The sequence below is a fragment of the Sander lucioperca genome, chromosome 16 (assembly GCF_008315115.2).
Source record: "Sander lucioperca isolate FBNREF2018 chromosome 16, SLUC_FBN_1.2, whole genome shotgun sequence".
NCBI classification, from domain to species: domain Eukaryota; kingdom Metazoa; phylum Chordata; class Actinopteri; order Perciformes; family Percidae; genus Sander; species Sander lucioperca.
In genome coordinates, this window is record NC_050188.1 from 17,530,295 (window position 1) to 17,554,343 (window position 24,049).

Here is a 24,049-nt window from a genome sequence, read left to right on the forward strand (position 1 = left end):
TTGCTGATCTGGCAGAGAGTCACCGGGGGTTTGGGATCAGATCATGGGGATCAGACCTCCGGTGCTGGGTCTAATATTCTAATATTAGCTGCTGCAGCTAGCTAGCAGCTAGCCTCCAGCCCTGTGACCTCGGTCCCTGCGGTTCGCTGCCCGGTGCTGACTGACTCTGGTCCGTCTGCAGAGCTGGCGTTACCCGCTCTAGCTGAGCTGGGAATCTGCCGCGCTCGTGTTTTAGTCATATTTTCTTTTCTTTGCAGATAGTGATATGCTATGATGCACTGATGTCAGGCAGGCTTGCTAGTTGCTTTTAGTCGAATTCTGTGAGATAACAAAACTTCCTTTGAATATAACGTGCATCTAAATAGACGGAATAAATAAAAGTCCCCTGAAATAAATAAAAGTAAAACATATGTATTTAGGCTATTGAACTATAATGACTAATGCGTATGTTCATATGTATTGCCTCATTTATGTATTTCATTATCTATTTCATAGCCATATTTATGTATATTTATGTAAAGGGGGGCAAAAAATGGATGATCGGTCGCTTAGGAAGTTAGGCTACAGTTGCCCTCAACTGCAGCCGGGACATTCTAAAACGCTTAACGTGAAAAAGCTTAACATGGTTTAATCTACCTAAACAATGATCAATCAGATATCAGTTCAGATAACGTCCATAATAATTGGACTTTGGGTTAGATTTTTTGACAGTTTTCAGTGGTTATGAGGAGCAATATGAGATAGAAATTTGGTAATCATTGATCATTGTTTAGGTACATTAAACCACGTTAAGCTTCTTCCTCGCCATAGGCGCCAATGAAGAAGAAAACGTTAACGTGAGAGAACTTCTATAATCGTTGAATTTCGGTTTAGTTTTTTTGACAGGCTAGTGTTCATGACAAGATATGGCCATGAGAAATATGGTGATGGTTAAGTGTTTTTTTTTTTTCATGTTAAGCGTTTTAGAATGTCCCCTGCAGCCTGAGTTAAAGCAAATATGGTAGTGTATGTTTTGGTCATTCAATTTTCATTTCATGAAATACATAAATGAGGCAATACATATAAACATATGCATTAGGGTTTCCAAAGTAATTTTAGCCTGGGCTGAAAGCACCACCAATGGTAGGCTACACTGGCGCTGTTGCCGTGGAAATGACAACATCCGGTCTCTGAATATGAAAAAACAAGCCTTTTTTCGTTTCTATTTGAGTGATTTTATTTTTTGTTATATGAAATAGAAAATGAAAATCAAAGTATATTTTAAATTTCTCCCATCCCCTTTTGACCATGAAAAGGAAAAAATGCCTTGTATTTCAATTTCAAATTTTGTATTTTAAAACGAAAATCAAATAACCATTCGTTTTTTGTTTTTTAATACCTGTTTATGAAATGAAAATCGAATGAACGAAAAAGTACAAGGACCGCACCCCTAATATATTTACAGTTTGACATTTTGGAAAGCATGTTTATTCGCTTTTTTACAGAGTTAGGAGGAGACAGATACTACTTGCATGTCTGTAATGTAATTGTGAAGCGACAGCCAGCAGCTGGTTAGCTTAAATTAGCACAAAGAATGAAAACCGGGGTAAACAGCTAGCCTGGCTCTTTTCGAACGCAACAAAATCCGCCTACTAACACTCTAAAGCTCACTGACTAACACAATATAATATCCGTTTGTTTAATGCATATAAAACCCAATCCAAGCTAGCTGTTTTCCCGTTTCCAATTCCAATCTAAACGCTAAGCTATGTGGCTGTTGCCTTATATTGAACAGAGATATAAAAGTGGCATAAATATTCTCATAACACTTGGGGAACAAAGTGAATAAGCGTTTTTTCCTTTTTTTGTTACCTTTGATAGAGTCAGACTAACTGTTTCCAGTCTGTATGCTAACTGTCTGCTAGCTGTAGCTTCATATTTGGATTACAGACATGAGAGTGGTATCAATCTTCTCATCTAACTACTTCCAATAAAAGTGAATATGCACATTTCTCAAAATGTGTACTACTCCCTTACTAAGTGTGTATAGGCCGTCATCCACAAACTAAACTGATCACAGGATGAGATGATCATGATATGGGTGGCTATTGGCTAACCACCTCAGCTAAAAAAATCCTAGTGGAAACCCTGCAGCTTTGTGTTACACTGCATGCCAAGATCACGTCATTACAAAAACAAATGTCAGTTGCACATCACATGCAACTTTGACCAAGAAAACAACAGGAAAGGGAAGAGGGTTGCTGCACAATAGAACAATACAGGTGGATGAGTAAGCTGTCTCAGTATATATAAATGACACTGGCTAGCCTGGCAGCCACGCCTCCCACCCACCGCTTATGCACAACAAGAGCACAGACTTGAACAATTGTGCTAGTACAGCTTTCCCGGCTAGGTCAACGAACCACCAATGAGAGAGCAGCTGAGGGTCACTGTGGGGTCATCATGTGACTCATAGACAATAATGGACTTGAGGAGCAGAGATACAACAGAGGGAGAAAAGCTCCACAAACCACAACAACACACCATTGCAGTAGCACTGGTGTCTGAATCACAGTGGTAATTTGTAGACGAAGGTGCTGTTTGTAACTGTAATCATTAGCTCACAGCGGAGGAGTAGAGTGTAGATGATGATCATGGAGCAGGAGGAGGGAGGGAGGGAAGGGGGTTGGGGGGGCTGCTGACAGAGAAGCAGAAGAGAGTAGCAGTATACTGACTGGGAGGAGAGAAGAAGAGCGGGGGATACATTAACCAGCTCTGTAATTAGAAGAAGACATGTGAATTTAAGAGGAGGCGTGTTAGGAGACTAGGGGGTATGCCAGGCGGGTGTGTGGTTTTCTGCCAGAATCACTAAAGGCAACGAAGGCACACATGTACGTGAACCTCAATTTTGAACGTGTAACTTGGATTCGAGCTTATAAAACTCAACCTACATTAGAAGATGACACAAAACGCTGATAAACAGGTTTGTCAGTCTCTTCAGTAGGTGTACTTGACATTTAGGAAAGTAAAAGCTACACGTGACTGAACTGTAATTTATACTGTAAGATTTCAACATGTCAAGCTTAACTTACCGAATAATATCTACACTTCTGCATACCAGTGAGCTCCGTCACTGCTCTGAAGTTGAATGTTCTCTTGTCTGAACAATTTGTTTTCACAAGCAGAACTTGGCCCTCTGGTACCAACAAGTCTGAACACGGGACGATTAATCACGCGGCGTCGACACAAAACCCAAACCTAAGAATAAATCACTATAAATGTGACATCACCTGTCTTGCTCCTGGCCTATCAGGGTGAAGAGATGTCAACAGGTTGAAACACGTCTAGAGACACTAAACTCTGACACACTGGAGAAAATGGAATATAACTAACTTCCGTCTTTCGTCAACACTGGCTTTGTGCTTACCTACTCAGTCAGAGACAACTCACCTACAGGTTCTTGGCATTAGAAGATAAATAAATATGCAACAAGAACTCAATGTGGAATGGATCAGGCCTCAAACTGAAAATATGCTGATGGAATTTCTGACATACTTGAAAAAGTACTTGAAAATCTGGATGATTCAAAGTAAGAACAGAGGGAGTGGTGCCACCCAACCCCCAACATCCCTTCGCACTCTCTTCTCTGTCACTGATAAGAGCTTTAGGTGAGTGAAACCAGCTCCTGGCCAAGGCTCCACAACAGACAGCCAGACACCTCCAGTGTTATCCCTGATAAGCTTATCATTGGAACAGTTTCCCCTGAGAAAACCAAACGCTAAGCAGTGAGAACCAGGCACATCACTAGAGCTGCAAAGATTATTAATCGATTAGTTGTCAACTACAGTATTAAATTATTGCCTACTATTTTGATCATCAATTTAATCAGTTTTGATTAAATTAATTAATACGTTTGTGAATATTTTCTAGTGTCTTCACTCCTCTGTGACAAACTTGAGTTGAGGACATAACAAGACATTCAAGGACGTCATCTCCGGCTTTGGAAAACAATGATCGACATTTTTAACCATTGTCTGACATTTTATAGACCAAAACACTAATCGATTAATAGTAGATAAAAAAAATAATAGAAAATAATTGATAGATTAATTGACAATAAAAATAATCGTTAGTTGCAGCCCTACAACATACACCACACTCAACTACACAGACAATCGCACCAATTTCACTCCTTGGCAATCTAGTGAATGTGAAAACTTCAACTATTGTTTGATAAAGTTTTCTTAAGCATTTTTCACAAATTTTGAGAAGAAGAACATTAACTGGTCATGTAAAGCTGTAGGGAAGAGCTGTGCAATCAAACAACTAACTTAGCTTTTACATCTGAAGATTCTCACTCATCCAGGTCATAGGAAATGCTAAGTCACATTTTCTGTAGATTTCTTTCTTGGTTTGTTTTCAAGAAATCTTTTTCAGAAGTCCTGTTCCCTGAAGCTAGCTAGCTTCAATGAAAATGTAACTAAATGTACACATTTAATATCAACTGAGCTTCAAGTAAGATGAACTGCTGTTGGAATCTGAAAATGTTCCATCAGTAAAGTCCTATTTTCTAAACTATCCATGAAAGACATTTCATTTCATTTTATTTTATAACATTTTAAGCGGCATTTCTGGTTATTGCTTGAGATGAACCCCTTTGAACACATCACACGCTATAAAACTAGATGCAGTGGTGTTCGGGGAAATTCCTAATTGTTGCTTTTACACATTCAAAAAAAGTACCAAACAGTAGTGGAGAACCTGTTACAAGTATTCAAATGCTCAGAGCTGTCAATCTGGTTTAGTCAGGTCAACTACCTAACAAAACCAGAGGAAGTAGAACAAAATGACGAGATAAGAGTGAGGAATTATATACGGCCCAAATCGGGAAACTTGTGACGTTGTATGACAGTGAGTCAGCTGCAATGACGCTTTTAAACCTGCCCGTTCTGGCCATGCAGGTTCTTGCTTATCAGTTCCACCCACAAACAATCTCATAGTGACCATTCCTGTCTTTTAGGAACAAACATGAAAACCCACCCTGCCCCAAAACAAAAAGAACACAGCTCCTCGATGATGTGAGCATCCTTCTTTCTTCTCACCTACCATCAGTGTATCCTTTATCCCTCTCACAGGTCACTGCTCCCAACTCACCACATCACTGAAACTGGGCAGCCAAAACTAAAAAGTGAAAGGACTTCTGGGCTGAATGAGTCACCTCTTGTCCATCTCAACCTGGCATGTCAACTGGGACTCAGCAGCGCATCCTTCATATAAGGCCTACAGTATGTGCTGACACACTCATGTGTGCTGGCATGTGTAAACACATATGTATGAATATCACTCTAGATCGTTGTCACTTTAATGGAATTTGAAGAACAATGTTGGTTACAAGAAGTCCTTGAGAGGCTGTGGTGGCAAAAATTATAAATAGTTCACCGTTTGTTCACTTTGTGGTCAGGATTGGACACAGTGCCATGTGTTTATCTGGGATGAATTTCACTATGCCTACATGCTCTATAAACAGTTGTTGTGTACCCAACTCTTAAAAACTAAACTTTTTAAGACTACAGACAAACTCTTACTAAATAGATATCCAAGGTGTATAATGCAGTTCTAATGTGTTTGATAAGGTTTGACAGAGAACATTTAAAAAAAATAATGTAGCCTAAGTGTGCTCACACTTTGTATAAAGTGGTGGTGTCCATTACATACGCCTCAAATTGGTAGATAACTGTGGTCATTTACTTTGGGTTAACTTAATTTATGCAGCTATTACACTCACAAACTACTCAAAACAATGAGTTGGCTGAAAGTATGTAGCACAAAACCCGCAGTGAAAGTGACTAATGTTGGAAAACATCCGATTTAACAGATAGCACCTTCTCACTGTAACACATAGTCTATTTAAAGCGTGATTGTTAAGAAACAATGTCAAAACCGTTTTTCCCATCAGCTTCGTGACAGAAGGGAAAGAGCCAAATCAGCACAATCTGCATGCTCGGAAGTAAGAAGACAATAATCAGTGCAAATTACAGAAACAACCAGAAACTGGTGCGTCCAGCTCCTGTTTCGTGAACTAGATAAGAGCGTTGTCACTGAAAGGAGAAAATGTGTTAGTTGTAGCCTACACGGTTTGTCCGACCAACTCCAGCTCCGTCTACGGGACGACCATGTGAACTCTGTATTTTCTCCCCAAATCCCCATTTGGAGCTAACAAATGACAAACCCTCAACGCTCACCTTGCTTTTCACTTCCACGGCGTTACAATCCGCATTCCGCAGAGGTTGCGACTTATTAAAGCTCCGATTCATTTTTTTGTGGTTGCAGTTTAAAAAAAAAAAAAAAAAAAAAGAAAAAGTTCAGCCGCCGTTGCCCGCAGAAAGAGGGGCTCTGGTCCCGGGGTTTCTGCTGTTATATCCTTCTGCTTCGATCTCTAGTAGAGAAGGTTGTTGTCTCCTTTATTTTATTTCACCTCCTGGAGTTTTCCTTTTAAGGCGCTCCGCCAAACATAAGAGAGGACTTTATAGGAGAATAGGAGGTGAGCAACTCGCCGCGTTGACTTAGGAGTGCGAGTTAAGTTTTGAAATGACATCAGCCCTCCTAAAAAATGGGATCCCATGAGGCCTTCACTTACTGCTCGTAATCCCAAGCTTCCTCACCCAGGACCTCGTAGTAGCCAAAACAACCGGCTACAGCTACATATTACGACGCGTATTAAAAATACAATGCACGATGAAGATTTAACATACAAATATTATATTATATGGCTACAAATTATTTATCTCAATAAAATAAAATATTATTTAATAATTGTCGAACTTCGTCTGTCCCATCATCACACTATGGCAGATACGCTACCAGAAGATAAATTAAGCAAATCATGGCAAATTAGCCATGTTTCACCAAGCATCTTTTAATGATTGTGGAGTACAATATTTAAAATGGCTTACATTTCTAGGCTTATTAATGAATACTACCCAAGAGTTAAACTTATCTCCCGATCATATCCATACGTTTTTTGGGCAGTTTAGGCATCTTTACTAATAGATGGAAAATCTCCGATAGCGCGTGAAGGCAACATTATGCACACTGGTCCTCCAGTGCGCCAGAGGACGCATTTCTTAACACAAATGTGTTCAAAGCCTCTAGTTAAAGGCACAGGTAGATTATAATGCAAAATTATGTGAATTGGAATTAAGAATTGCATTAACCTTCTCCCTAACCTTAACCCTTCTAAATCTTATTTCTATTTAATTTTAGTTTAGATATTAGTATTACAACCAAAACCTGTGCAGGAGCATCAAAGTAGCCTATGATGTTGTGTGGTTTCTGTATATGTGTGTGCTGGTGCAAACATTTTCTCCTATTAATGAAATGTTGTCCTATGTCTTATTAATGAGACATGACACTATCATTATCTCTGTATAATTGGTTCCTTTTCCTTCATTTAAAAACAAAATGTGCAGTTGAGCTCATTGCTATTTAAACAAGACAAGGAAATTGAACTGAGATCTGTGGAATTTGAGGACCCAACCGTGATTTCCCCCAAGTGTCCTCACTTTTTATTCACAAGGAGCAAACACATGTCATGCTCTATTCAGTACCAAAATTTGGTCTGCCATGTATACACAAACATGAATTCATATGACGTGAAGGAAATAGCTCATTAGCTATTATATTAGCTATTATCACCTGCTCAACTTGACAGGCAGGCCAGGTTCATTTTACATTCAATTACAGCAACGTAACTGTGCCAAATGTAACTTATTTTTTGCAATCTCAACAATAAGACTAATACAGTCGTTTACATACGTAATGCATAATCTGTAACACAACCTTTTCAGAGCCTCTACATCTGGAATACATTGTAAGAGCCTGTGGCTTCTGACAAGTCCACCATAAAGTGTTAAGCCTAATTGTCACTGGAACATGACAGATGTTATGCAGGTCAAAACCCCCAAAAAGTAAGGCATCCAGGTAAAGAGGCAGTCCCTGACTGCAGCTGTCCTGCTTAACAACATTCCTGGGCCCCTGAAGCCACCTGTGTACAACAGCTGCAGTTTGCTTTGCCCAACAGTAGCTGCAACTATTGCTTGTTTACTCACTGAAGGAATGTGTTGACCAGTTAGAAACCCACTAAGAACACTGTCAGATGCTTTTCACTGAAGCTAAGTACTAAAGGTATACCAATGTTTCCTACGTGGTTTTATGTAGTGACACATTATATTGTTTTTTAATGACACTGGACTCTAATGTACTGTTATCTAATTTGTAAAGGTCCAATTGTTGACAATTGCTATATGGCAAGATCCAATTATCATTTCTGACAGTTTTTGATGTGGAGATCAAAATTTCTTTTTCTCATGAATAGACTCAAAATACCATGATTATACTTTGCATAGTTTGTGTTTCATCTGTTTGCTATGATTGCTTACTGGTATGAAAAAATCAGAAGGCTTGATTAGTCACTTATTTAAATGATATTGTTCCTGCATCAAACAGTATGAAGTGCACACATAATTAGGGATGTGAGGTGATACAAGTGATCTGATGCGAAGAGATGATAATTAATGAAATTGTGGATAGTAAAGGTCATCATGGTCAATAGTCAGATATGGTCAATGGTGAATGCTAACTCAGAGACATTTGGTAGTCAAGCTTATAGCGCCCACTCAAGGCCAATATCAAGTATCACATATATCCCCATCAGCTTTCGCTTGAATGCCATGGGCTCCAGACTATTTCAAACTCTTGACACTGTTTGAGTTTTTAATAAATTCTTGTGCACAAAATTATCTTAGAGTTATGTCCCTCCGATTCGTGGGAAAACAACATCCAGAAGCAAGCATGTGATGTGGAACCTAATCCATCACTGGTTATGTTTTTCTAACAGAATGAGCATTGTTGCAAAATTGGAACAGTGGAGAAAGCTTGTTATCGTGCCATTAATAAAACGTCAAAAATCCAATTATGCAGTCAACATAAATACAACAGTAATGAATGAAATTGAGTCAACAGAAGGGTTTCATAATGTTGCATGTGTGAGAGTCAATAAGTCCCTGGGTACCTTTGGGATATTCCTCAAATGTCATTTTCCTCCTCCCTAATGCAGTAATCCTACATATGACCAGCAGAGGTCCGCACATACCCACATTAAGCGCATAGAATAGACATTCTTTTAGGTCTAGATGCAAAGGCCTTTGTCAGGCACTGAGAGCGCTGACACAACAATTACAAAGCATGTTTCTTCACTTTCAACCTAAATATGTCTATCTATATCTATCTATCTATCTATCTATCTATCTATCTATATACACATGCATTGTTTTCTCTCACAGCAGAAAAACAACATGGACTTTTGCACTGCACTTACAGTAATAAAAACATACCAAAGAAAAAAGTTAACCAAGACCATGAATTCTTTTTATATGGCCCATCTGAATGTATTCATTATGATCTGGAACAACAAAACTTTTGCAGTGTGGGGTTTACTGATGCTTGGTGAAAGAGAACTGTTACTGTTTAAATACTTTCAAATGGATGGATTTGTTTTGTATAAGCACTGTTCCAGTGTCAGTGGGTATATGTGAAGGAGTGAATAAAGGAGTTTTTACTGACATCATTGTGCTGCACTGAAAGACAAGGACAAAAAAAAAAGACAAAAAAAGATCTAGTAGAAAGCAAGAGGGATGATAAAAATATGGAAGAGAGAAAGGGAAATGACATAATGAAATAATAAAGAATGAATGAATAAATGAGGAAGATTTTTGTGGTAAAAGGAAAAGAAAATTGAGGAGGCTGAGTTAATTATTTCATGCAACTCTCCCTCTCCCCTCCTCATAAGATCTTGTGTGTAATGAGGAGCATGGCAGACAGTCACTTTATACTCAGAAATCATTGCACTGTGGGGTTTTAATCCAGCTCCATATGTCTGAATTCAGGTGGTCCTCTCTGGTGGTAATGCGAGAGGAGAAGATTACAGTGAGATGAAAAGATACTCACAGTAATCCATCCTCGGTGCAGAGGCAGAGAAACATCCGGAGCTGGTTATTGGAGGGTATTTAGACGGCAGCAGTGCCAGCCTAAAGTCAGACAGACCGGCAGAAAGGCCTCGGATTCAACCCTCTGTTCTGTTCTGCTCCACTCACTCTCTGATTAAAGAGAAAGGAGGGCACACACACACACACACACACACACACACACACACACACACACACACACACACACACACACACACACACACACACATGCATATGCATCTCCGGGTGATCTCAGCATTCAGGTCGTATTGAACAGACATTGCGGTTGTGTTTTACAGTAACATAAGCAGAGCTACAACCTTTCCTCCGGATCATACTGAGTCATCGTGACATACCATCAGACCCTCCAGCTGTGGCCTCTGACTTGTCTACTCTGCTGGACAAAATGAAATACAGGTGCAGTGCAAGTTGCAAAATGGAAAAGTAATCTTTTTCTGTTTCCAAAACTCTGTCTCTCCCGCTGTGTAGTTCTCAAAGTATACAGTATGTATGCATGAAACAGAGAGAAGGAGCAGGAGGAAAAAATGAGGTAGAAAAGGATGGTGAGAGTCTGTGGAGGAGGTAAAGACAGACAGTCAAGTGAACACATGCAGCGCTGTTGGCAGAAGCTCTCTAGAAGGCTGTCACCTCTGTTACGGGGGCGACTTGGCTAAGTTTTGCTGACCACTCATCTGCTGCCATTGGAAAAAAAAGGAACATACATGTGAAAGTGGAGACTGCTCCACTTTGGTACTACTGGACCTTAACCTAAATTGTATAAAAATAAAATAAAATTGTCAATAATACAATCATATCTTACTCCATGCACCATTAAACCCTGAAATGGAACATTGTGTTCTTTATTCTCAATAGCTTCCTCTGGCATGGGATGTACCTCTTTGTACCTTGCTTTGTAAAAAAGTGTCACCTAAAGGAAAAACACAAAATATAAAATGTTAACAAAGCATTTCTTATACTTTTTAAATCCTTGTCCATCAAACCTTCTCTGTTGCACCTTTATAAAAGGTTATTTCTTTTATTGCCTGTCTCACTTGTGGTGTGCCTCAAGGATCCATTTTAGGTAGACATTTTATTCCGTATACATCTTTCATGGATCATTACCTACAAATGAAATATTAATTTACATTTCTATGCTGTTGGCACCGAGCCATATGTACCAATAAGACCTGGTGAAACTGAGGACATTAAGCAATGTTGTGTCCAACAATTCAAGTAAATGACAGTAAATGTAATCTAATGACTTTTATCGTCTAAAGATCATTTCAATTTGGCTTTCCAGCTCCATCCATCTGATCATTTTAATCCTCTGCTGACCTGGAGAAAGCTAGCCACGCTTTTATCTCGTCCTTCTACCGTAATTACATTTCTTCCTACTTGAGCCAGAGTTCTCCAACCTTGACAAACTTAATTAGCATTGTTGGAGGGAGTCAACGGAAACTTGACAACTTGTAATGCTACAAAATGTCCATAATGTCAACTGCACAATACATTTCTCCTAACGTAAGTGTTTTAATATGTGTACAACCAGTACACATCAGCCACTGTATTTCAGGTCATAACTTTATTTTACCCATTACCTGAATGTTAATGCATTTTATCTCATGTTGTATCCATTATTGTATTATGTCTGGCCATTTTCTTAACATTGTTTCTTTAATTTCCCCCCTTTGTGCTCAGGTTTTTTGGTGTTGTTTTTGGTTTCCATTAGTTTAGAACCATTCCTGTTGTATGCTTCAAAAGCAAATTGAGACATTATAAGTGATATTGAGCTTTGCACATAATCTTGACTTGACTTAGCATGAGATGGACACACATGCCACCGGAGGGTGCCGTTGACATAGCTACACACGAACATGCACTCAGGCACGTATACAGGCCTGTGAAATCTCTGCTGCTTTCACTCCCTCTCTTTCTTTCTCACAACACACACACACACACACACACACACACACACACACACACACACACACACACACACACACACACACACACACACACACACACATACTTTCACTCAATGCCACCTCACACATCGCCGCCTGTGTAGCTTCAATCCCGTATGTCTCTCGTCCACGCTGTGTGATTTGTGGAATATTTTTGATGTGTGAAGTGGCAAAGACCTGCAGCCTGATCTGGACTTTGTCCCAGTTTACTGGAGTCAGCAAAGGCTACAGGCCAGCGGAAGAAATGAAAGTGTGTAAGGGTGCTTTTATACTGGCAAATCCAGGAATAATTCACCTTAAAATTTAGTTATGAATCATTTTTTACATGTGTATTAGGTAGTCAAAAAGTCTACTATGCTGGTGAACAAGCAGTTTCCTCTAATCAGTATCAATCTGTTTCTTCAGGCCAAAGGACCCAGTTTTCTTTACAAAGAATTTAAAGGCATAAAAGCCCTGCCTGATTCAGCAATAGTTCTATCTGATCCCCCTGCTGATAGACAAACACCCCCGTCATCCTCCAACACACTCGTCCTCCTTCTCCTCCTTGTGACGCTGTGTGATGTTGAGCCACTCCTGGTTAATTTCTTCTCCCTCCAGAATGAAAACATCAGCCATCTGGTCCAGGGGTGAAAGGTCAAATCTCAGGCTGGTAATGAGGATGGCGTCTCTAGGGGGATGCAGGAGGGGTTTGTGGGTGTGTGTGTGTGTGTGTGTGTGTGTGTGTGTGTGCAAGCCTCGCTGAGTGTGTCTGCTTCCTGAGTTAGCATTAAACATTAACGACTCAGCTCTGTGACTCTGGAGAGAGGAGAGGGTTGATGAGAGGATAGGAGATGTGAGTAGAGGCAAAGAGACGAAGAAGAAGTCACAGAGAGAGACGTGCAGGTGGACACATTAATGCACATGCACAACACACACACGCACGCGCGCGCGCACACACACACACACACACACACACACACACGCACAGGTACACGAATGTACAAAAAGACAGGCTCCATGTGGATACATTCTTCCTTTCAGTCACTCTCTTCTCAAAAAGCTTTTCCTCTTGTTTATTGACTCAGCCTTCCAACATTCAGTACATCAATAGCTCTGGTCGATGAGAAAGAAAAAGGCACAGAGGCAACTGCTGTGATGGAGGTGTTTGTGTGTGTATGTGTGTTCGCCAACCCTTTTTCTTCCATCCAAACCATTTCATCCAACACATCCCATAATGTGTTAGTGTAGTTGCCATGGAGATGCAAAAGCTAGTGGGGATAATGGAATACCCTTGTCGTCAACAGCAGACCCATCCCTCACACAACATCTGTAACCTTTGGGTGTGATCTATTTAGTCTCTGTTCCCAACCACACAGCTGTTTAATCATAATAAATGTACATTAGAGGTCTCTTCATACGTTACATGGGTTAGTACAAATAGTGATACACAAGGACAGCAGCCGTCAGGGGTGAACATGATGATGATAATAAAAATTGAATAATTTACAGAATTATTCTACATACGGTATATCAATTCTGTAACACTACAATGAAAGTCTCAGGGTAGTTAAAGCAAGAGTAAAAGTAATTTCAAGTGTTTTGCAGCAATATTCTACACTTTCAGGCATTTACACATTAATATGGATTTGCAGAAAATGAAATTAACAAGGTTAAACATACATTGTAGATACATATCGTCACAGTCCTGTGAAAAACCAAGCCTCTCCACAACATCAGTGACTTAATAAAAACAAGTCTGTTTTTGAGCTTTCTGAAATATTGTCAGATAATCCAATAGATTGTCAAATGGTTTATTAAGCTTAAAAAGTCTGACAGTTGTCTCAACCCATAAAAGAACACTTAATCCTTCACTTTATTCGAAAAATTCAAAATCACCAAATTTGGAGGGCAGGGTTTTCCTTAGATATTGACAATTACGCTACAGACTTATATGGATGTTGTGTGTAAGATCACCCAGAGGTTTAAAGGGAACTTTTGAAGTCACGTTTGGGTTAACATTTCATTTGCTGCCATGTTGTCAGTAACTGAAGTCATGAAATCTAAATCTAGATAAAGGGGTGAAGTGTGGAACAAGCAAGCAGCAACCACCATGGCTGATGTCATAGGCTGAGACAGCTGTCAATCAAACAAACAAACTTCTATTAGCCTTAATATCTTCCTAATGAAACAATTCAAAATCGCCTGAAGACACATATCAGTACACCTACATAGGCCTATTTTGTATTGAATTTAGAAATGTTCCTTTATTTCATTTGGAGTAATCTAATGGCCACTCAAAGAAAGTGCAGGATTTCTCATTTACAATTTCAAATGTAGTGGAATTAAACCAGCAGTATGTAAAGCTCTCTTTTTTGGTCAAGGCATAAAAAAAAAAGCTCTTTAAATGTTTAAAGGTTTACTTTTCTTTACAAAGACATTCTGTGCAAATACACTTGTTGAAATTCAGGACGTAGATTTAGACATTTCTCTGCCCACAGGAGTGGAAAATGTTTGTCTCCTGAACAGCGGTGAGTCAGAGCACCATCCAGAGAGGGCGGGACTCTACAATGTTTAATGTTTTGGCTCCAATGTCCCTTTGGTATCTTTTGGTATAAAATATCTGAGAGTGGCTGGGCTGGAGCATTTCTGTGTATGTGTGTGTGTGATGTGTAGTGTATTGATTATTTATCTTGTAAAAGTGCAAGCATGAATCTTTCACTCATGGGAAAAAAATAGGGAGATTTTGTACTTCTTCTTTGCCTCGAAGGCTGGATATGTACAATTTGTCTTTGAATACTTGGGACAGCCAGGGGAAATTAAAGATATAACTCACAATGTATTCACAGAATATCTACTGGTGGAACATTAAAAAGCCTTTTTCTGACAGACCACAAGACATTTCAAAACCTTGCTATTTTGTTTTTACTGTATATAAGCCTCAAGGATACAATCTGGTGAATGATTTCTACCTTTAGACAAACAAAGTCTCTGATTGTGTGTGTGTGTGTGTGTGTGTGTTTTGCGCCGGATGTCCCTCGCCTTGCAAAACTGTTGGTTTCGGGAAACATCAACCAACTTCGAGCTAGCAAGTTATTCGCTGAAAATTGCAAGTTTTAAAGAAAATTTGGATCGTGCAACAAGGCAGTTCTGCTTGGTTCTTTTGGGGAATGATTTTAAAGATTTACAAAGAATATATTTAAGGCATTTACTATCTAACTGGGGCGTTTTGGGACCGTTGGACAAAATACACACGGCGATCGATACACTGGTAAGAGCAAATTATATTTAACCATGTACCCAGCTACTTTATATAAATCACGTTACTGTATTGTGTGAACAGTTCACTCCATTTAGTGCAAATGTTCCACCAAAACAAGTTCCTTCCCGAGACCAATTAGCAGATACATACACTGTCGCTTCGACCGGAGCTTAACGTCGCCCAAGGCAATTGTGATTGGTTTAAAGAAATGTAAACAACCCACACCGTTTTTTTTCGAGTGTGTGGAGGGGCCATACCTTACTCCGCAGCGCTGTGGCGGCAAGCGAGACTATACCAGTAACAAAGGCCTCCTTAAAGTGTAGCTCACACTTTATTGTAGTTCTTCTGTACTTGGGAAAAACATGTAGAAAGATTTTAATTTTACTGTGTGTTTACTATTATTTACATTAATACATTTACGTAAAATTTCCCCCATCCATTTCTATACAGCTCCTGGCTATGTCTACTCTGCCTTTCTTTTCTTTTTAGAGTCTAAAACTAATACTGACACAAACTTATATTTAAGGGTTATTTTTAATAAATACAGGCCTTTTAACTGTATTCACTGTGCTGTATTTTTTATCTGCAAATGACTACACATCAAAGAAATACATTATAGTAAAATATGCAAACTGCTTTGCATTAAACAGAAAATAACAGATTGACAGAAATGATAATAACCATAACAGAACATAAAAGTTAAAATCCAGAAATACAATTATAATAATTTAAAAAAGCGGAAACTCAGTAAAACACTGATAACTTGTGTTAACTTGACTAAGTGTGCAAGTTTGGATGATTCCTAAATGAGTATACTAGTCTAGATTAGCTGCTGGAACTTATGTTACAGTATTGTCATTGGTTTTGAAATTGACCACGCGTAGGTGCATATTGGCTTATAAACCTGCCCACACAGGCATCTGAAACTTCAAGAAACTTGTTTGCTACATGAAGGTAACGATAAGTTTGTTTGTTTGTTTTTGATAAGTTTACATGTGCCTTCAGAGAGAGACACATGGATAGACAGTCAGATGCAGACACAGTGTCTAGGCCTGTCTTCCTCCCTACTCTAGCAGTAAAGAGTGTTTATGCGAGCAGTGCGCAGCATGAGCGCGTCCCACACGGCTCCTTGATTGAAAGAAAACAACATCAATCTAGTGCAGGCCCCAAGGCCTTTAAATAACCGGCAGGCTGTTTGGAGCAGAGATCCCATTCCCTCCCTGCTGCTGCTGCTGCTGACTGTGGACACACACACAGTGACACATACAGAACTGTACACAAACACACACACACACACACACACACACACACACACACACACACACACACACACACACACACAAACACAAACAGAAACACACACACACACACACACACACACACACACACACACAAATATATAGATAAACAGATCGTTCTCTCTCTGCAACTCCATCACTGTTTAAACCTCACTTGCCCCTGTCTTCTCCTCCTATCCCTCCTCCGCACTCCCTCCTTCCCAAGTGTATTGTGGCTGTTTTCATTCATTGCCCCCATGATGCTAAAATGTCAAGGTTAGAGTGTGCCAGTTCTCAAACACACACACACACACACACACACACACACACACACACACACACACACACGGGAAGGGACTGAATACAAGAATTAGTCAAGCGTGCATTTTCCTTCTTCTCCCTTTCTTTGCCTCTCTCGCTCCTCTGCTGCCCCCGTCTCTTTGTTTTTTGGGGGGCGTTGGTGTATGTGTGTTCGTGTGTGTGTGTGTGTGTGTGTGTGTGTGTGAGAGAGAGAGAGCGAGAGAGAGAGTGAGAGAGAGAGAGATAGAGAGTCTAAGGGGTGAGGAGTTGCAGGCAGTGTGAGGGGGGGTTATTGGAGGTGTGGACTGGGCTCAACGTGGTTTGGTGGTTTTATTTTGCACTGGTGTTTATATGCATGGATTTGATGTGGAGAGAGTCCACTTAACGTGAGTGTTAACCCTAACAACCAATCAGCTCATATCCCAGTGTGTTATTAATTTCTTCCTTTTTTACAAACTCACTTTAGAGACAAATTGAGATGCAGACCTTTTGAAAACATAATAATTGTTACAAAACGAACAACAGAAAAATTAAAAGAAGTTCTTGGGTTAGGTTAATGAATGTTGAATACTGAATGTCATGCAACAGTTACTTTCTCTTCAAAATAGATTAATGTAGCACTTTGGAAAGAAGTTCTTTAAAATGTTAGTCCAGTTTTTAAGAGAAGCAGAGGGAAGGCAGGGCTGATAGGAGATAAACTGACCTGAAGCCAGAAGGGATGCATGTTCTTCCAGGCGATGTTTTTACTAATCCCTCATCTTTGGCTGGCTGTCTATTATTTTCTAGTAGTATAGGGCCAAAGTACTGCCAACTTGTCATGTACAGTACCCCCACACCACTTGCGTGTAAGTATCAAAGTGGTGTTAAGTGTGTGAGTTTAAAAAAGGGTAGAAATGTGTTTGAGGAAGTGATCAAAACATGCAGGAAAAGGTTAGAGTGTGAGCCTTTTTTCTCATGTTTCATTGGGCCCTCTGACAAATGTGCAAAAAGCGGGCAGTGGAGGACTAAACAACCTTCATTTCCCCCAAATAATTTTATTCCTCCTAAAGTCCTCCACAAAACTCCCCCATTCCTCTTCGATGGAACCCCCCACCCCCCATCCCATCCCTAAAGCAGTGCCCCAAGGGAACAGAGGTAAACATGCCCCCGTTCCCTTCACACCACTCAGCTCCCACAGGCTCACCTCACGCCCCCCTCCTTCCCTCTTTCTCTGTTTGTTTGCCAACGGGCTGCTTTCTGGACTTTCTTTTGCTGTTACGAGGCCTCAAACTCAGGGCACACTTTGAAGATGTTGCAGACAAGAGGCAATCCTATGATGAAGATCAATTTGTAAGGTTAGGGGAACATCTGGGCATGCTTTCTATGTATTTTAAACTAGAAATTTTCATTTTCAGTCATTTGGCTTATGGCTGCCATGCCGCCTAGCAACTGAAAAGTATACATGCAGCTCCCAGTCGCCTCATCTTCAGACTCAAAACAAAAAGAGACAGGAAGAATGTACACAGATCTAGACAATATAAACTGAAAATAACAGCTGAAAGTCAAAAACATTACATTTAATGTTACCAGGGCAAGGCTACTTGTTCAAATCACACAATTCTTCCTAGTTTACACTATTTCATTATTTCATTCTTGAAGATAATATCCTACATTCACTGTTGCTATTTTTACTCCGCCGACCGCGAATGCCAAGACATGTTCATTTTATAAAAAAAATAAATAGCTGACATGTTTACAGTATGTTCATGCTGTGTTGGAGTGGAGACTGTGTAGGAGTGAAAGGTAAGCGTGGGAGAGACGAGCGAGAGGAAGGAGAACTGTTGTTGGGGCTATGTGTGTAAGTGTTTGTGTGTGTGTGTTATTTTCTTCCCTGCGGTAAAATTAATTCTCATTCCAAGAAACAAAAAAGGAAAATAAATTGTATAATGAGTTGTACTAACACCACAATACAAGTGAAAAAGTCAAAACACTGATAAAAATAAAGCATTTACATTTTTAGCTGTTTTGACCTGATGTAATGTGTTCAGCTACTTCTCTGAGAAATTAAACATTGCATACGAGCTTCACACCAATTTGCATCTTATCCGTCTCCAATGACTCCCCCATCCCCGTCCCTCCCTATCTTCTCTGCAGATGTGGAGATAGATGAGGCTTCATCGTGCATCTCTGTCACCCAGTCATACAGTCTGTTGGGTCACCAAGTAAAACAGCCCATATGGTGGGAGGTTTTGACAACCCACACACACACACACACACACACACACACACACACACACACACACACACACACCCACACACACACACAAGCAGATGCACACTGTGTTAGTGAAGGGGAGAGGCTGCAGACTTTAGAAAATGTCTCCTCCTTGATGTAGACCAGTCCCTATACCTCCCCCTACACACACATTTAAACACACTTCAGTGTTACGAGGTGTTGCTGGTTGAAGACAGACAAGGTGGGTCTGGTTAGGATTAGTTCACCACAACCCTATAGCCTTGCCACAACAGTCTGGACTTCCTTGTCTTAGTATCTTTCTTCCACACCTGTTCCAGCACCGATTTGTATAGTAGCTACTGTACTCAATACCAGGCTATAACATTCCCTTTGAAACCACCATATTTCTTTCATGTGTGGATATTTTGTGGCAGCAGATACACTGCAGGGATTCAGAGCATTAGAATTTAACACTTATCTGCTGCTGAGAAGTTACAGGAGCTTGGTGAGAACGCCATGTGCCCTTCAAAGTTCCCTACAGGCTGAATTTATTTGCTTCAGCCTCCAGGAAACAATCTCCATTGTTCTGAAGGTTTTCCCTCTGAAAGGCTTTGGGGGTATGCTACCTCATAAAAGAGACTGTTAATGTACTCTGACCCGGGGTGGGATTATTATTTAGACAGTCTCTTGGCACACAGGGAGGATTCGGCTCAGTGTAGGGCCTGCATGGCTGAATCATTCGGAGCAGGTTGGACAAGGTGCCATCGAAACACAGATGTAGGATCAGCTATCAAAGACAGCTAACTAGGTGTTTTGGCTCAGCTTGTGACACACCACATGAGCGACATTGGAAATGAAACAAAGGAAATATGAAGCCTACAAAAACAGTCTTGCACATGCATACTGCGCACATATACACAGAATGTGCACATGCTCACAATCACGCAAACAAATCACATTGTTGTGACTGACTTTGTTATGAAGGTGTTTACCGAGGGAAGTTCTTTTGAAGTTTAGAGCAGGCCGAGGCATTATGTCATCTGTGTACATAGGCGTTTAGATGTAGAGCAGTATGCATTTGTGTTGCCTCAGTTTTAATTTGTCCCAGAATAATTTGGGTGATTTTTTGTGTGGTGGCACTAATGCATTAAGGCCTCATGTTGAAATAGGAAAAAAAAAAAAAACGATGTATATTGATATGGTAATTTAAAAACAACAACATTTAGCATTTTTTTCATTTTTAATTGGCCATAATCAATATTTCTTATTGTAACAATGTTTAAAAGGACAATGGGAAAGGTGTCGCTCGTAGTGACAAAGCTCCCCTTGGCTTTATAGCTATTTTCAACTTATTGTTTAGCTGTCTGACCCACAACTGTACTGTTGTGCATTATAAACCCACTGTACACTACCTGCTTAGCACCCAAAATGTCAGACAGACATAGTTAGCAACTAGCTGACAGCTAAAGAGCCAGATATTTCCCCCAGGAGTTAGAGACCAAAAACAGAGCTAAAAGAGAGAAAAATACTTAAAGTGCCCATATTATGAAAAAATCACTTTTTCTGGGATTTGGGGTGTTATGTTGTGTCTCTGGTGCTTCCACACACATACAAACTTTGAAAAAAATCCACCCATGCTGTTTAGAGTGAGATACGGTTTCTGAATGTGTCCTGCCTTCAGTCTCTGGGTGAGCTGTTCAAAATTGGCACGGCTTGTGACGTCACAAGCCGAAACGAGCAGGCTAACCGCAACCATTAGCTCGTAGCGTTAGCATGCTAACGCTAGCATGCTACCTCGTTCTCAGTAGCAAAGCACTGCTACAACACACACAAGTTCACCATAATCTACAAAAGAACTACTTACATGTGCGCCCTCATTTAGAAGTCTCCCAGCTAATCCTGCCTTGTAACTGACCGAAGTTGTAGAAACAGCCTTTCTTTTACTGTCTATGGAGCTAGCTAGCTGACATGATCTACATCTGAGCTACTGGGCATGTGCAGTGCAATCAAAGATAGTACAGAAGAAGAAGAAGAAAAGAGGTCTCACTCTGTAGCTAAAACAGAGACCAGCTGAAAAGAGGATCTGCAGCAGTGAGAGAGAGCACTGTAGTACAACAAAAATATGGTGTTTTTTGAAAATGAAACCATGTAAACCTATTCTGGTACAACCTTAAAATACAATTATGAACCTGAAAATGAGCATAATATGGCTGCTTTAAAAGGTGATGATATGCTATTACACAGTAAATGCATATAAACAAACGAAATGCATATAACATGTATTGTGTTTCACTCTATTTATTTGTTTGATTTGTTTTTATTTAGGCATGTTAAACCTTCCAGCTAACAATACTATTCAAATTAAACCAGCTAGCAGGCTACTTCCAATCTGTGATTTTGAAACTTGCATTTGTTCTGTGTCTATGTGTGATTTGAGTGTGTGCTTCTGTGCATGTTCCTGTGTGTCTGCTGCACCTGCGTACACACCACGTACCTGACCTCACTCAGCTTCGTATAGCTTCACATTGCCACATAAACATGCACAGACACATACACACGAGCTGCCCCTCGAGGAAGTGGATGCCTTTTCGGCTTTCTGGTTTCACATATCTTGTTCCGTTTATGTGTGTGTGTGTGTGTGTGTGTGTGTGTGTGTGGCAGGGAATTAAGAGAGGCCCAGCTCAAGGTAAAAAGACATATGTGGCTACTCCTTCCTTTGTCTCTCTCTTCTGTATTCTCTCTCTCCCTCTTCTCATTTTTCCTCCCGTTCTCTCTCCTTTCTCCATCTCTCTCTCCCCAGTGGCACAGTGATGGATGGCAGACTGCAGGGGTGAAGGTGGAGGAGTGTGTGATTCTCAGCCAGAACTCTGTGTGTTTCTGTGTGTGTGTGTGAAGATCTCTCCAGGAATGGTAGTATACAGAGGTAAGCAGTGTGTGGTATGAAACCTGTAATGATGAAATGAGTCACTAATCACAGTGATTAGCGGGTTGAGGAGGGGGAGGCACTGACTGGCTCTGAGATGGTGCTGCTTTCAAACACATACACACTCTGAAACACGGACATGAACACACATTCACACAACACACAGGGACTTCTACCCTCAGTGCACTGGTTAAATATGCACAGACAAAAGTATGTCCCCCAAAGATTTAATCATTTAGAGACACTCACACATGTGCACACACACATGTGCTTGCATACAATTAATTCATTGAGCTAATTTAATGGTCTGTGGGTTTATGCTCTCACGTCCCACCATCACTTACAATGGAAATAAAACCTTAGCACATTACACTTCAATTGGCCGTTTAATACATCCCATTAAATGACTCCTCTTTCAACTGGTGTATGATAACAGTTTGAAAAGTGATATAGGATTTTATGGGCTATCCTCAGTAAATCTATATGAGACGGGGGCTAAGGTGGCCGGACTAAATGTGGTGAAATTGAGCAGCGATGATGTGGCTTTAAGGGGAGGACCATTTAGATAAAGAGTCACGGTTTATCCAGGACAGATTAAGTGTTGGTGTGCTTGAGTAACTAATCATTAAGATGCATGTTTTGGAGCAGTTCAACAGAAAAAAAAGTTCTTTGAGGGGCTCTTGGATAAAGGAAAGACCACAATATTCCAAGGAAATTATATTTTAATCCAAAAAAACTACAAATATATATGGCACAGTATGTCTATAAGGTTTCCCTTTGTTCATAGAATATATACCCCATTGAAGTCTGTGATTTCAATGCATTACAACTACTGCTTCACATACTTTGATGTGAACCTTTTTCTATCACCTCCTTTACTTTTAGAGGTTTTTAAGACACCTTGTTAAATGCATGTAGACACATTCATCTTACACACACTGCACTTTACATCCTGTGTGTGTGTGTGTGTGTGTATGAGATCGCACAGGAGAATATATGCCTAACCACTGCGGTGTCTTACCCAAACCTTAAACACACATGTTTCTTTGCAGATGCATGAGCACACGCGCTTGTGCACACACACACACACGCACACACACACACACACACACACACACACACACACACACACACACACACACACACACACACACACACAACGGTCGTGCAGCCATGTAAGCAGCATGCAAAATAAGCCTTCACCACCAGCAGCACCATGATGAAGCCTCTGTGATTCAACAATGCACAAACACTCCTTTCAAATGCCAAGCAGAAAACAAGCAGCTATAAAGATACAAGAGGCTCTTCTTCTTGCCTGACTCTGGTTTGTTCCTTCGCTGCCATCTAGATCTTACAAGCCAAAACAAATAAGTCCTTAAAAGAACTGTGCATTGATAAACGATGATCATTGCAAGTCTTCATTCCGATTTGTTTGAAAACCAGCATCCACTGCAATTTGTCATTCTCAGTGTACGTGTAGATGTGGGTTTGTGTGTTGTACATTTTGCATGTCTCTGCTGGTGATTTTTCGCGCACCTACAAACCTACAAGCCTTGTAAATGCCTATATATGAGCCTATGTACAGTATACAGTATGTCTGTATACTCCTATGTGTCTATGACACACTAAACAAAATAAGTAAGCAAACTGATCAATTGATGATTGCCTGCAGGCACTATTTATTAACATCTCCATCTTAGTGTAATGAAATGTTCTAGCGCATATTCTCAAGCACACACACAAACACACACAGGAAAGAGCAAGACCAAAACAGCGAGTTTGCGGGTGTGAACGTGAGAGAAAACAGCCTTATTATTTGACCATCTCACACTGTAATCACCATACATTCTGTCAAGTGTGTAAATCAGCTCGGTGGTGTCTGCTTCCAATATCAATTTAGCTTGAATCAGAATGTTTCCCACGCATTTTGTTTCTGCTACCAGGAAATTCACAGTGTATAATCAGTACGTTGTGTCACCCCTACCTAACTATGTTGTCATCAGCGATTACCGATGATTAATTTAGATGCCATTTGTTTGAGACAGTAAAATAAGATGTTGTACCTAATCTTATCTTGATTTAACATCTAGTGTGAACGAGTCAGTTTAGTTGTCTTGCAAATCATATCCAA

The 24,049-nt window shown here is 40.2% G+C and overlaps 1 protein-coding gene across 2 annotated transcripts in view; it reads right to left on the bottom strand.

Annotated features, from left to right (window-relative positions):
• The window catches only part of pard6gb (par-6 family cell polarity regulator gamma b), a 41,854-nt gene extending 35,278 nt beyond the window's left edge, over positions 1 to 6,576 (bottom strand). The window contains exon 1 of one of the 2 annotated variants that reach the window (XM_031296239.2): positions 6,222 to 6,576. In XM_031296239.2, the coding sequence (XP_031152099.1) occupies positions 6,222 to 6,293 (72 nt within the window). In that variant the 5' untranslated portion in view covers positions 6,294 to 6,576. Of the gene's footprint in view, positions 1 to 3,406; positions 3,427 to 6,221 lie in introns of those variants that run through there. The other variant, XM_035993249.1, reaches the window with a different exon arrangement.
• Positions 6,577 to 24,049: the final 17,473 nt, after the last annotated feature.